Raw genomic sequence first — 13,006 nt, 5'->3', positions numbered from 1 at the left:
CCGCCCCTGGCGACATAGGCCCCGCCCCCTGGAAACGCGCCGCGGCGGGGCCGACCACCTCGGGTTAGCGAGCGGTTCGAGAGCTCTGCCGGGGTCTGGGGTCCTGCGGCCGCCGCCATGAAGCTGACGCGGAAGATGGTCCTGTCCCGGGCCAAGGCCTCGGAGCTGCACAACGTGCGGAAGCTCAACTGCTGGTGAGGCCGGAGGCCGTCCTCCCCCCTGTCCGGCACCCTCTCCCCGGGAACCCAGCCCTAGGGCAGAGCTATCGGAAAACAGAGACCCCAGCCCAGCACCTCCGCCCTGGAGCGAGGACCCCCGCCCCGCATCTCTGCTCCGGGGCACAGCCGAGAAGGGCCTGGGAAGGATGCCGAGGATTTCAGGGACGGGGGTACCTCCGGCCTCACCTTCCTGGCCGTTGCTGGGTCCTGGGGGCTCACAGGATGTGGGAGTTGCTGCCATTGGCCCAGGCGGCCTTTGGCAAAGATCATTCCAGAACGTTCACCCCTCCTGAGTGAGTGGTGGTGTCTCATGCAAAGCTCCAAACCTGCACTCCTTGCTGGAAACAATTGGAGGGAGTTACCTGGGAGAAGCTGTTGGGCTGTAGAGAGCTGCAGTGGGGCCGACAGTTCCCTCCATGGACAGGTCTCATTTCTGACATGGGCAGCAGCCCCTGGGAGCCAGGCCTGATGAGGTGGGAGATCATGGGAATTAACACCTTTTCCAGGGGAAAGAAAGGAAACTGGGACCCCAGAGAGAAGCTTCAGCAAACATTTTTGTGATTGAGCCCTGGGGGGAGGGGCGGTCCCCACGAGACAGGAGAGATACAGGTGCTGTGGGGTCGGTGTCGGCTCAAAGGCAAGGCAGCCAGCCCTCGCAGAGCCAAGGCAGGACCCGAAGTGCTTCTGAAACTCCTGAAAGGTCTACACGTGTTCGCTGGGGATTCCGAGCACGTCTCCCAAGTCTGTACCCTGGACAGTTCAGGTGCGGCTGGGCACTCGGCCAGAGGCAGCCGCCCTCCAGCCAATGCAGCACATTGACTGCGGAGCTCTGCCTGTTCATTAAACAGCCTTTCTCTCTGCCCTGCACATCTGGCGTTTTGGCCACAACATCCCTGTGGTTTGTTTTCAATAATGCGTGGCGTTGTCGGGCTTGGCGAGGTCATCCTTCCAGAAGCTGCGAGGAACAACGGCCCTATTTCAGGCTGAGTGCGTTCACGAGTCGCGTGTTTGGGCCCAGAAGTGGCCTCTTACAAAGAGGCCCTTGTTTATCTCCCTCGGGGCAGCTGCCTTGAGAACCAGTAAGTCTTCGTGTCCTTCAGATGGGGTGGCCTCCGCCGTTTCTTCATCCGAGAAGGAGCCCTTCAGGATCAAATCATTTTGTCCACAGTCAACCAGGACTCGCTTTTGGCGCCTTTGTCAGTTATCCGAGAAAGCCTTCTTTTACTTTGTCATTGAAATCCCAGACTCTTACCGTTTATCATTAGTTTTTGGAATTTGTCTGCAACCTGAACAAAGTGAGAGTGTGTCTGTCTTTTCTTTCCCCAGGGGCAGCCGTCTCACGGATGTACGTATCACGCACACCATCTCCAGGTGGTCCCCGGCCCCCGAGAGGACTGTTCAGTTGACAGAACTGCACCCACTCAGTCCAGGCCCCGGTCTGGTACTTTGTGGGTTCAGCGGTTTTTGTAAAGCAGAACCACTCATGAAAAAAACAGTTCTAAAAAGGTCTGTGGCACCGGGGCTTATTGTGGAGTTCCAGCATTCTCCTGCGGGTGAGCGGACCGCCTCACAGAGGAGGGAGCAGGCCCCGGATGAGACCTCGGTTTACTGCTCCCTCAGCTGGGAGGAGTACAGCTGTTACAGGTTCCAGGACTTCCTGTCCCCAGGAGCTTCCTCACTTCAGCTCTGCCCCAGTCAGATCCAGCCTCACCGTCCCACCCACCCCCTTGGCAGGAAGAGCTGGGGCCTGGGGGCGGCAGAGCACCTGCTGAGCTGAGCCGAGGGTCTGTGAATAGATTTCTCCCCACCCCCACTCCTGGGATCACTGTCCCCACCCTGCCGTCTGCATGCCAACCCATGGGTCCTCGTTGACTTCTGTTTGGGGACTTGAGCGGTACCGTTCCTGAAAAACAAAGCTAGAAATGCTGAGCTGCTGGGCTGCCCAGAAAAGCTGATTCTGCCTCCCTCTCTAGCTGAAATGCTGCACTTAGCAGCAAAAACAAACCAACCCAAACAAATCTTGCGAACATGAAGCAATCTGACCAGACAAGGAGTTTGTTGGTCCCAGGGCCCCATCTGCCCCGGGGCCTGGGGTCTGGCAGGTGCACAGAGACTTGGGGCTTCACCCCTCATCACCTTGCCGGTTAGGGAGGCTTCGCGGATCAAGCTGAGTGGCTCTTTTTCACTGCGTCAGTGTTACTATGGTCGGAGATTCAGTTTCAAGCCCACCTCCCTTTTGGCACAGCACTGTCAGCAAGAAGGGGCTTCTGGCCTTTCCCTGGGTGTCAGGGACAGCAGGAAGAAAGGTCCTCTGTCCGTTGAGGTCCCTTACTGATGTTCCTTGAGGGCATCGCACATTAGGCATGCTCCATCTGGATGGCTGGCAGCATTTGGTTAAGGTCCTAAGGTGCCCGTTCCTATATCGGGTAGCGGGGACGTCCAGGCTGCAGGGCAGAGCGGGCTGCAGAGCCCTGCGTGCTCCCGGTGGGGCAGGGAGGCCACTCCACGTGGGCCCTCGACGTGGGGCCGACCCCAGCTCCCGCCAGGTTCTCTCTCTGCTGGGGGGGGGGATGACGTCACACGTCTGGTGCCAGGCCGCGTGCCGTCCCGTTCTTTTCCTCCTTAGATCTCCATCTGCCGGGAGATGCCCAGCCTGGAGGTGATCACCCTCAGGTAGTGAACACTGCCCGCCCTCGCCACTCGAAAGTCCCTGGGGCTTGAGGAGGAGGAGGAGGGGATGTCAGGTCCTCCCTGGAGCTTGCGGCCCCTTGGATACCTGAGCACGTCCAGCCAGGGTCCGGGAGGGCCGCTCCCGCAGGCAGGCTGCAGGCCACCCCGGGGTGGCCCTGGTCTCCTGTCTTAGAAGGGGTGACCCCTCCCACGCCCATGCTGAGTTCCCGCAGCCGCAGCAAAGCCGGGGAGCTGCTCCCACCTTCAAGTGAAGGGGCTCCCACCAGGGCTTTCTCCTGGGCCCGGGGTCTCCCTTGCCCCTGACTCGCTAGGGCCGGTGCTGCCCTGTGAGGGCAGTGGGCACAGCCCGGCAGTGCCCTTGTCTCCGGGGGGCGGGAGGGGCTGCTGGCAGGCCTGACTGTCTTCCCGCAGCGTCAACAGCATCTCCACCCTGGAGCCCGTGAGCCGCTGCCGGCAGCTGAGCGAGCTCTACCTGCGCAAGAACCGCATCCCCAGCCTGGCAGAGCTCTTCTACCTGAAGGGCCTCCCGCGCCTGCGCGTGCTCTGGCTGGCAGAGAACCCGTGCTGTGGTGCCTGCCCCCACCTCTACCGCATGACCGTCCTGCGCAACCTGCCGCACCTGCAGAAGCTGGACAACCAGAGTAGGTGCCCGCAGCCGAGCCCGCCGGTTGCAGATGCTGCACTGCGGCTTCCTCGGAGGCACCCTGGTCGTACCCCCCACCCCAGCTCTGCCCCCAGCAGAGTGCAGGACCTCAGGGAGTGGCACGGTTGTTTACCTGTCCCTCTGTAGAAGCTCTGAGGGGCCACTTTTTATCCTGCTAAGTACCTCCTGCTCTGAATGCTCAGTCGTGCACCTTGGGAGCACGTGACACGGTCTGGGCAGCCAGGCAGCATCACTGCTGGGCCGTGGGGACCCAAGGTGGCCATGCGCCATGCTCCTGTCACTTCTTGGTGCTACCCCCACCTCCTGCCCTGGCATGGGGTTGCCTTCCTGTTGGAGGGTGGAGGCCGCCTCCTCCATCACCCACAAGGCAAACAGCTCGCCGCTCATACTCCTGCCTCTGGGGCTTCCAGCCCGTCCCCAGGGCTGGGCCCTTTCCTCCTGGGCCCACTGTCGTCCTCTGGGCTGGTTCCTGACCCTTGTCTTAGGTACATAATTATTCTCGCCCAAATGAACTGGGTTTTTTTAATGGCTGCACCCGTGGCATGTGGAGTTCCCAGACTAGAGATCAGATCTGAGCCGTCCCTGCAGCAATGCCTGATCCTTTAACCCACTGCACCAGGTCGGGGCTCGAACCTGCACCACCTCCGCAGTGACCCAAGCCACTGTAGCTGGATTCTTAACCCTCTGCGCCACGGCAGGAACTCCCAAACAGTTTTAATATGAATAAACTTCGGGGAAGTTGTCACATAGGGATGAAACGTATTCTGTTCCATTTTGAAAATTGTCTTAATTTGGGTATTTCTATGAGTATCTGCTTTTGCCAGAGGCTGAAGTTCAGGTTCACAAGCAGTCACTGGCCATCTGCCGTGTCTCCAGCACCTGCCGGGATGGGGATGTTTCCGTGGCGGGGCCTGTTGCTCCCGGGAGCTGGCCGTCGGGGTGGACAGACAGACACCTCTTCTCTGAAGCAGAGTGTGCTGGATGCCAAGGCGACAGGGCCGAGGTTCATGGGGCTCCTGTGCGGGGGAGGCCACTGACACTTCTGCCCCTCCCCTTCCCAAGCTGTGACGGAAGAGGAGGTGTCCCGAGCCCTGACAGAGGGAGAGGAGGTCACAGCCCCCAGCAGAGAGGACACGCGGAACGGCCTGCCTGAGCTGCCCTACGCCCTGAGCACTGTGGACACCGCTGCCACCGAGACGCCGCAGGACCCGCTGAGCCTCAGGGAGTCGGAGGCCAGGTGCGGCTGCTGGGCCTGGGCGGGGGGGGCGCCCCGGGGGTTCTTTCTGGTCCGGTTCTCAGGGTCCCCAGCCTGGCTCAGCCATGTGTCCAAGGTCCAGGGCAGGGAGTCCGTGCAAGTGCAAGGCCATCCCCGCGTGCAAAGTGGTAGACTCTACACAGCGGATTGGTGGGTGGGAGGGAAGGCTGGGGCCGGGGCCACCCAAGCTGCTGAGCAGCTTCAGGGAGCCCCAGGGACAGCACGGTGTGCTTGTCGTGGACATTCGTGGGCAGACACTGAACGTGGGGAACGTGGCGGAGACTGTTCACAGCAGGGCCCAGGCTGGCCGTCCACGCTTGGCTCCCCTGCGGCATGGGAGGGCGTGAGCTGTCCCCAGCGGGGGCGTTTGTGGCCCTGCTCTGTGTCTGGGGCTCTCACGTCATGTGTGCTGGGACCCGCCCCTCCTGTCCCCCCCCAGGAGCTCCAGGACAGGCAGCTGACCCCACAGATGAGAGAAGTGCCACCCACCCTCCCTCTCCTCCATCTGCGCTCCTGCCTCAGAGGCAGTGTCACCGAGTGGGGTCCCTGAGGACAGGGGCCGGTTCACACCTAGGAGCCTCTTCCTCGCTGAGCCCCGAGGGGCTGGTGCTGTGCCCAGACGCGTGAAAGGTGCCAATGGGCACTGAGCGTCCGGGCCTCACGCACCGTTGTCCTCCCCCAGCAGCATCCAGGGGCAGCTCAGCCCGAAGCCCCCTCCCCGGGACCGGTTTCCCTCCTTCTCGCAGAGGGAGGCGGCCAGCAGTTGCAGGAGCAGGGTGAGTGAGGGGGCCGCCCCGGCCGGAGGGCCGCTGCTCCCCTGCCCACATGTGGACGCGACGCGCTGGGGGTTGGGGGACAGGGACACGTGAAGCCGGGCTCTGGAGTGTGGGATGCCAGCTCCAGTGTCTGTGTCCAGAGCTAACGTGGCTGGTGGGTGGAGCTGGGGAGGGGCTGCCTGAGTGCACTCTGCGCCGAGGGCCGTCCTGGCAGCGGGAAGATTGCTGGGGCAGCACGTGGAGCCTCCTGCCCGCCGGTAGAGGTGGGACCCTCCGTGCGGGGGCTCTGGGCAGTGACCACAGGCTTCCCTGTAGAAAAGCGGGTTGTGGGCTGAACAATAAGTATGTTGGCGGGGCAGCTGCGTGACATCGTGGAAAACCTGGGTCCCTCCCGGCCTCTGTCTGCCGCCCACCTCCCCTTCCTGGACTCACCCTTGCCCACACGATGGCCCAGCTTCAGGCTCACGCCAGCAGAAGGACACAGCCGTTTCTAGCCGCATGTCCTCCTGTCGGCCCACAGCAGCTTCCCCACGCACCCCCCCCCACAGGCAGGGTTTCAGGTCCTGAGCCGGAGTCACTGTTGTGCCCAGGCCCGAGCCAGCAGTGGGCATTGGCAGGGAGAATGGGGGTTACCTGCGGTTAGCTCGGCCCCAAGGGGAACCTGGTCGTGCGGGATCGGGGGCAGTCTGAGCAGAACCAAGGTCTGTGGGGGCCGTCCGGGACCCCCAGCCCCTGCCGAAGGCCGTGGCTCGGCCTGGCCACGGGCTGGGCCTCACTCTTTTGTTCAGTGACCACCTGAAGTGCACATGGAGCGCGGGAGATACAGACGTGGGCGGACGGAGGCCCTGTCCTTGGGTGTGCCAGCCGCCCCCCCAGGGCGTCCCCCAGAGCTGCAGACAGATGCGACCGCAAGCTGAAGGCCCGTCTAGGCAGCATCACTGGGCCTCCCCAGGCTCCATGGCCAGTCTTGCCCGCCCCGCCCCATCAGGTCACCATTCTCAGGACCCGCCTCGTCCTCAGCGAGGTGGCTGCCGTGCAGGGGCCCCCCACACGCTTCCCACAAGTTTTGGGAGGAGGCCTGAGGCGTGTACCATCCCGGTGGCAGGTCTGCCCGGCAGGTGGGCTGGGCGGGAGCTCCCCACCCCCACTGCCATGCCGGGGCCTCTGCAGAGGAGAGCAGACCAGGGGTTGAGAACCGATTCAGCTTTACACCTAAGTGCAAAGAGAAGCCCCTCAGACCTACTTAAACAGGACACCTGCTCGAGAAGCAGAGGACAGAGGGCCCCGGTCAGGCTGGGTGCAGGTGGCCAGGAAGCCTGGAGACTCGGGGGCCGGTGAGATCTGAGGGGGGCAGGAGCCTTAGGGCATCGCAGAGGCCAGGGGTCAGTGGTCAGTGTGAGCCGCTGTGTGAGGTCACGTGTGCACATGCTCCAGCTCGTGGCCCTGCCTCTGGTCACCCCACAAGACGGATTGGCTCAAGTAGCCCCTCCATGCAAAAATCCTTCCAGAACCTTTCCTAGTAGAAACAATGCAGGTGGAAACTGGACGTAGCTCTGTGGGCACGCGGGCATGTGGGCACCTGTTCCTGAGGGCCAGCCTCCGGCCCTGCTCCATCGCTGACCAGCTTTGTGACCGAGAGGCCCGTTACTGGGCCTCTCGGGGCCTTAGGGTTGCGAGCAGCAGGTAAGTCAGGCTGCAGGAGGCCCTGCAGCGGTGAACGCTCGGTCCGCCCCAGTCTCCGTCCATCGTCCGAGAGCCGCCCTCCCGAAGGCTGCGGCCCCCTGATGTGCGTCTGCCCTGGCCCGGCCCGGAGTGTCGCGGGCAAGGCGTTCAGCCAGTGACCCTCTGTCCCCAGAACAACATCCTGACCGCCATCCTGCTGCTGCTGCGGGAACTGGACAGCGAGGGGCTGGAGGCCGTCCACCAGACCGTGCTCGGCCGGCTCCAGGCCCTGCATAAGCAGGAGCTGCAGGAGGACGTGGAGTGACTCAGCAGGGACCCCGAGCTGAAGCCCAGCACCTTCCCCGGCACCAGGGAGGTGGGCGCTCCCGGCGCAGCCCCTGCCGGACCCCCGGCTGAGTCCCAGCACAGGGCTGCGTCCTCAGGAAGCCTGGCTCACTGTGGATGGGCACCCGCGGGGCGGCAGGCACTGGCCGGGCAGACACGCTGACCGGGCGCCCTCCTGTGGGCAGGACCCACCTCGACTCGGCTTTTCTGAAGGCGGGCTTTGCGGCCATTCTCGCGAATAAATATTTTCCTGAAGTCGGAGCTGGAAGCAGGCGTTTCCTGAGTGGCAGACACGGCCTCCACATTCCCGTTAAGGCAGGAGCCGGCGCCCACACGGGGCCCCATGAGCGCTGGTCGCCTGGCTCGGTCCCGGGATAGATTTCCGTCGTCCATGGGCAGCTTCCAGAGCAATGGCTGCTTAGGGACAGGCCGCATGCCACCTCCGGGCTTCGCCTCCAGGCTTGCTGTCTCCCTTCTGGGAGCCCGCATGGAGCAGGGGTCTGTGCTGCCCCTGGGACAGGCCTGGGCCGGGCAGGCCTGCGCTTCTGTCTAAGGCCCCCGGCGACCGCGGCGCACAGCTGCGGGGAGGGACAGCCCTCTGGGAACCGCCTCGCGTGTGTTCTCTCATGGGGAGCCCAGGATGTGGGTGGTGAAACCGCAGCCGGGGGGTCTGCCAGAGCCTCCAGCGCAACGGGGGACAGTGCCCTCCAGGCTGACAGGGGAAACAGGGCATCCTGTTGCAGTGGGAACATCCGCAATCCTGTGGGCGCCGAGGGCTTGGTCAGGTTGCCCGAGGAGGCACGGACCCCAGAGGGACAGACCACAAGGTGTGCGAGAAGCCAGCAGGCAGCTGGAAGGGCAGCGGCTCCTCGGAGAGGGGGCTGCACCCGTGCCCGGGAGGCGGTGGCGCACCTGCAGCGTGTGTGGGGCTCGGGGCGAGTTCTGGCCGCGGGGCATCCGGCCTGCGCGTGTGCCTGCTTCTGTAACGGCGGCCTGGCGGGCGCTCTCAGTAAAGCCCCGTCGTGGTTGGAACAAGTTGGATGTGACTGTGTTTGTTAACCCCCCGCCCAGCAGGCGCGGCTGACGCCCGCCTCCCCTCCCCGCCCCACCATCTGCTGCATCCCAGTCGAGGACCCGTGACACGGACCCCAATGGCCCGAGCCTCCCCCTCAGCCCATCCACTCCTGACCCTTGTCCCACCATCGGCGCCCCCCGCCCCAGAGCCTCCGACAGCTCGGGGTCCCGCCCCGCCACCTGCTCCGCGCCTGTCTCGAGCCCTCAGCCTGGACGAGGACAAAGCACATCCACCTCTGGCCTGGGGCCCAGGGCTTCCGGTCTCTAGGGGGCCAGGGGCGCGTCTCAGTCCCTGCTCTGAACGTCTCCCCAGCTAACCCTGGAAGCGGGGTTTCCGAGCAGAGCCGGGGGTGCCATTGTGCCCTGTGTGCGCCCGGTGGGCTGCAGTTTACAGAGAAGAGGGCAGAGAGCCTGGAGGACACGTGGCTCAGCTGAGATGCCAGTCCGAGCAGCCAGAGGCGGGATGCACCCTGTCCCTCCACGGAGCTGCGGCCCAGGAACGAGAGCCGTCACTGCGCCTTGGACCCCAGCACCAGGTCACCCGGCCAGCAGCCAGTGTGCGGTGTACAGGCCCCAACGCTCATCTGGCAGCACAGGCCAAGAGCCGGGTCCTGTCCTGGCCAGGCCACAGCAAAACCAGAGCCTCCCATGGTTGGGCGACGCCCCATTCCCGACGGCCTGGTGGGTGGGAACCCCGATCCCCCCAGCACAGCTCCGTGCCTGAGCTGCAGACCCGCCTCCCTCAGCCCCCAGCAGGCCAGGAGGTGAGCCCTGAGTTCTGGCGAGGACACAGCGCAGGGTGCCCTCTGATCATGCCGACCAGGGTGACCTTCAGGAGGAGCCGAAACGGACGCAGCCTGCAGGGGCCGCTGGCCCTCGTCCCCGAGCCCAGGGCTGCCCTGTTTGCAGGACACTGGTGCCTCCCTCTGGTGGTCATCCAGGGAAGCAGTGGTGGGCCACCGTCCCCAGAGGTGTCTGTGGCATGCTCCCAGGTCCCCTATCAAGCCAGTTGGGAAGTTAGGCAGGAAACAGGGGGTCCTTGCTGCCAACATCCCCCCCAGGACAGTGGTTCTCCAGGACGCAGTGAATGGGGGCCCAGGGCATGGGACCACCTGGGCTTGCCAAGCAGAGTGCCACCGTGGCGTCGCCGAGGCTCCAGGTGTGGGGCGGTGCGCGTGCATGGCCCGGCCGACCGTGAGCGTCGTGTGTGCCCGCAGCCCTGCACTCCCGCAGCCACACAGCCAGGCAGGACCTCGTGGGCACGCGGATCCTGTGCTTGGGCTGTGCCCTGCTGTCTCCATCCTGAGTCTGCATCCTTTTTCAGCGAGGGCCCTGGTCCCCGGGAGGTCAGCGTCTCTGCTCCTTGGGGCTGTGGCTTTTTACATGAGAAGAAAGTACTCTTGGACATACAGGGCAAGGCTGCCCGTCACAGCCTCACTCAGGGGAGGCAGGCAGCCGGGGTCTGGCCCGAGGAAGCTGAGCAGTGCCCTCCCCGGTCTGCGGGGACAGGGTAGGAGGAAACACACCTGTGACCCTTCGCCAGGCCAGGGGACAGTGTCTGCATCAGAGCATTAACAGGTAGGAAAGCCAGGAAGTGTCACCGCATCGTCCACACATGCCCGATGGGCAGGCCCGCCGACCGTGAGCATGCCGACAGGTGCGGGCGCCACCAGGTGAGCACCCTGATGAGTAAGCGCCCAGGCAGGTGAGCGCCCCAACTCCACCATCAGACGGACACGCCGCGTGTGGCCTTGCTGTCCCCCAGCCAGGCTACCGGGGTCTGTGACAGTGTCCAAGGGCCTCCCGCAGCCCTGTGGTGGGGGCGGCTGCGCAAGACCTCGGGGAGGGGGGGGGCTCAGAAAGGCCCGCCAGCACCCGCCACGCCCGCCGTGGGCTGAATGACAGAGAAGGGCTCTAGTTAAACTTGCCTCATCAGCGTCCACTCTGCTGCTCCAAGTTCATCCCCCGCGAGGCTGACTCATGGCTGGCACTCCCGGGAAAACGCGCGGGGCCTGGAAGTGCGGTCTCCTGGGAGTGACACGGATGCAGAGGCTGAGACAGAGACCCCCTGCGCCCAGAGCCTGCCCGGCTGCAACCCCACTCAGGGAGGCGCCGGGGGCTCGTCCTCCTCCACAGGGGACCAGGGCTTCGGGGCAGCCGCCCTCCAGGGCCGCCCTGGGTTTCAGGGGAGTAGCTGTTGGGGTTGAGAGGGCCGGCCCCAACCTAGCCAGAGCTAAGTCAGGGTGGCAGGAACTGTGGGGTTCGGGCTGCTCCCCAAGGCGGCTGGGACCGTTGCCTCTGCTCTCTGGCCTTTGTGGACACCTGCCCAACACCCAGTGTGCAGTAGACCCACTCAGCCCTCCCAGGGCCCTTCCCACCTCAGGCAGCCAGAAGGTGAGGCCTGGTCCCTGGCTCACCGGGTCCTGGGCCGACAGCACCCTCCTTCCGCAGCCATGTCCCCTGAGACGTGCCCCTGGCCTCATGCCCCACCCCCACCATGGCGCAAGAAACTGCTGGGCACATGCCTGCATGTGGGGCGCAGGATTCTCAGGTGGCCTCAAGGTCTCAGACCCCTGGTGTGCCCACCCTCAGTGATCCCCACCCCCTGGAGCTGGAGGGCCGAGTCTCTGCGTGTGATGGAAATCCTGCCCTATGTGGCCAGGGCGAAGGGGTCAAGGCCCCTAATGAGCTGACTGAGTTAAAAAGTTGTGTCCTGGTGGGCCTGGCCCAATCAGGTGACCCAGCCCTCCCGAAAGGCGCCCTCGGATCAAGGCTAAGCAGGCCGTGGCCCTGCCCTCCCTGAGCACAGACACCTTCCAGCTGCCGCCAGAATCCTGTCATCAGGCAGCTCAGAAGGGCCGAGGTCCAGGTGTGACCGTGCCTGTGGAGCCCCCCTTTGCTTAGGGAGTTCAGGGCTGCCTGAAGGGAGGAAGGGGGGGTGACGGGGGAAGCAGAGCAGGGGCAGGGCCCAGACGCCTCAGCCTTGGCCTCCCAGCTGCAGGACAGGCGGCCCAAGGCACCCAGACATCCTTCCAGCCTGGGAGGCAGCCTCCTATGCGCCATGCGGCAGGCCCTGCGCGGCCGGCGGGTGCAGGGGTACCGGCAGCCGGCCCAGAGAACATGCTCCAGCTGGGAAGGCAGCAGGGGACAGGTCTTCACTGCTGCGCGTTCATTTCACCAGCATCTGCAGACACTGCACCCCCAGCAAAACCCAACCGAACCCTCGGCAAACTAGTCTCGCCAAGCTCCTCCATCCCCAGGAGGCGCACCAGGCGCCCTGCGAGGGCCTCCCCACAGTGCTGCAGGGGTGCATGCGCATGAAGGACAATGGACACGGCTTGCCCGCAGTCAGGCCTCCCCCAGGGGAGCCGCCACCAGAGCACCCGCGTGTGCACACACACACATAGGCCCAGGCACACCCGCACACGCACACTCAGGTTTCTGGCCTGGAAACCTGCCCCTGGTCTCTTGAGACAGAGGCTCAGACGCCTGGGGGTCCCTCCTGGGGGACTCTCCCCCCTTGGCCTGCGCCACGGCAGAGCAGACAGAAGTGGGCACCCGGGAGCCCCAGGCCCTCAGCTCTATGGTGAGGCCTGCTGAGCCCTGGAGGGACCAAGGCTCTGCCACAGTCCATGGGGACATGGAGGCAGCTGGGGCCCAACCAAAACCCTCCCCCCAAAACCTCACGAGTGTCAGAACCTCATCCTGACCTCTGGGTGCCAAGGGAAGGAGCGGAGGCCAGAGTGGCCCTGGACAGTGCCCAGGTGACAGCGGTGGGGACAGACGTGGATATGCAGCCAGCTCAGGGGACGGGGACCCGCCAAGCATAGCCCATGTGTGGCTGACATCCAGCTGGTCCTCCTGGGAGCCCTGGTGCCAGCACCACGCTGCCCAGCGAGGCACAGCCCTGCCCCAGAACTTCTGGTGGAGCAGCAGTGCTAGCAAATTTCTGACAGCTTTCCCCTCCCTTGCCCACCCCACCAGCGTCTCCTGGGATGGTCACCCCATCAGCCACCACCAGGGTCCTTGGCTGCTCCTGAGACCCTAGGCCAGGCTCAGTTTGGGTGAATGTTCTGGGTCAAACTCAGGGCCTGGGAACCAGGCTCAGAAATCCTCCCAAGAAAGTGGGGGTGGGGAGAGGAAGAAGAGGCCAGAGCTGTCACCCCTTAGGATGGGACAGGGGGCTCAGGTCACCCCTCAGCATGGGGGGTTCAGGTGCCCCCATGGACAGGGTGGGGCTGTGGGTCCTGGGAGGGGAGTGTGGCCGCAGAGGGTGCATGTCCCTGAGACTGGGCTGAGCCCAGAGGCAGAGAAGGACCCC

General features: G+C 64.5%; 1 protein-coding gene across 2 annotated transcripts; it reads left to right on the top strand.

Annotated features, from left to right (window-relative positions):
• Window positions 15–7,872, top strand: C13H21orf2 (chromosome 13 C21orf2 homolog). Of its 2 annotated transcripts, none has more exons than XM_021071512.1 (7): window positions 15–194; window positions 1,545–1,563; window positions 2,845–2,891; window positions 3,321–3,550; window positions 4,636–4,810; window positions 5,514–5,604; window positions 7,460–7,872. In XM_021071512.1, exons 1-7 carry the CDS (start codon window positions 118–120, stop codon window positions 7,589–7,591), a joined length of 771 nt encoding a protein of 256 aa, XP_020927171.1. In that variant the 5' UTR covers window positions 15–117; the 3' UTR covers window positions 7,592–7,872. The 2 variants fall into 2 exon arrangements, with proteins under 2 accessions (XP_020927171.1, XP_020927170.1); XM_021071511.1 differs by having other exon boundaries at window positions 5,511–5,604.

The sequence above is a fragment of the Sus scrofa genome, chromosome 13 (genome assembly GCF_000003025.6).
Source record: "Sus scrofa isolate TJ Tabasco breed Duroc chromosome 13, Sscrofa11.1, whole genome shotgun sequence".
Classification (NCBI taxonomy): domain Eukaryota; kingdom Metazoa; phylum Chordata; class Mammalia; order Artiodactyla; family Suidae; genus Sus; species Sus scrofa.
Note: the sequence above shows the minus strand (reverse complement) of the source record. Positions and strands in the feature narration are given on the sequence as shown.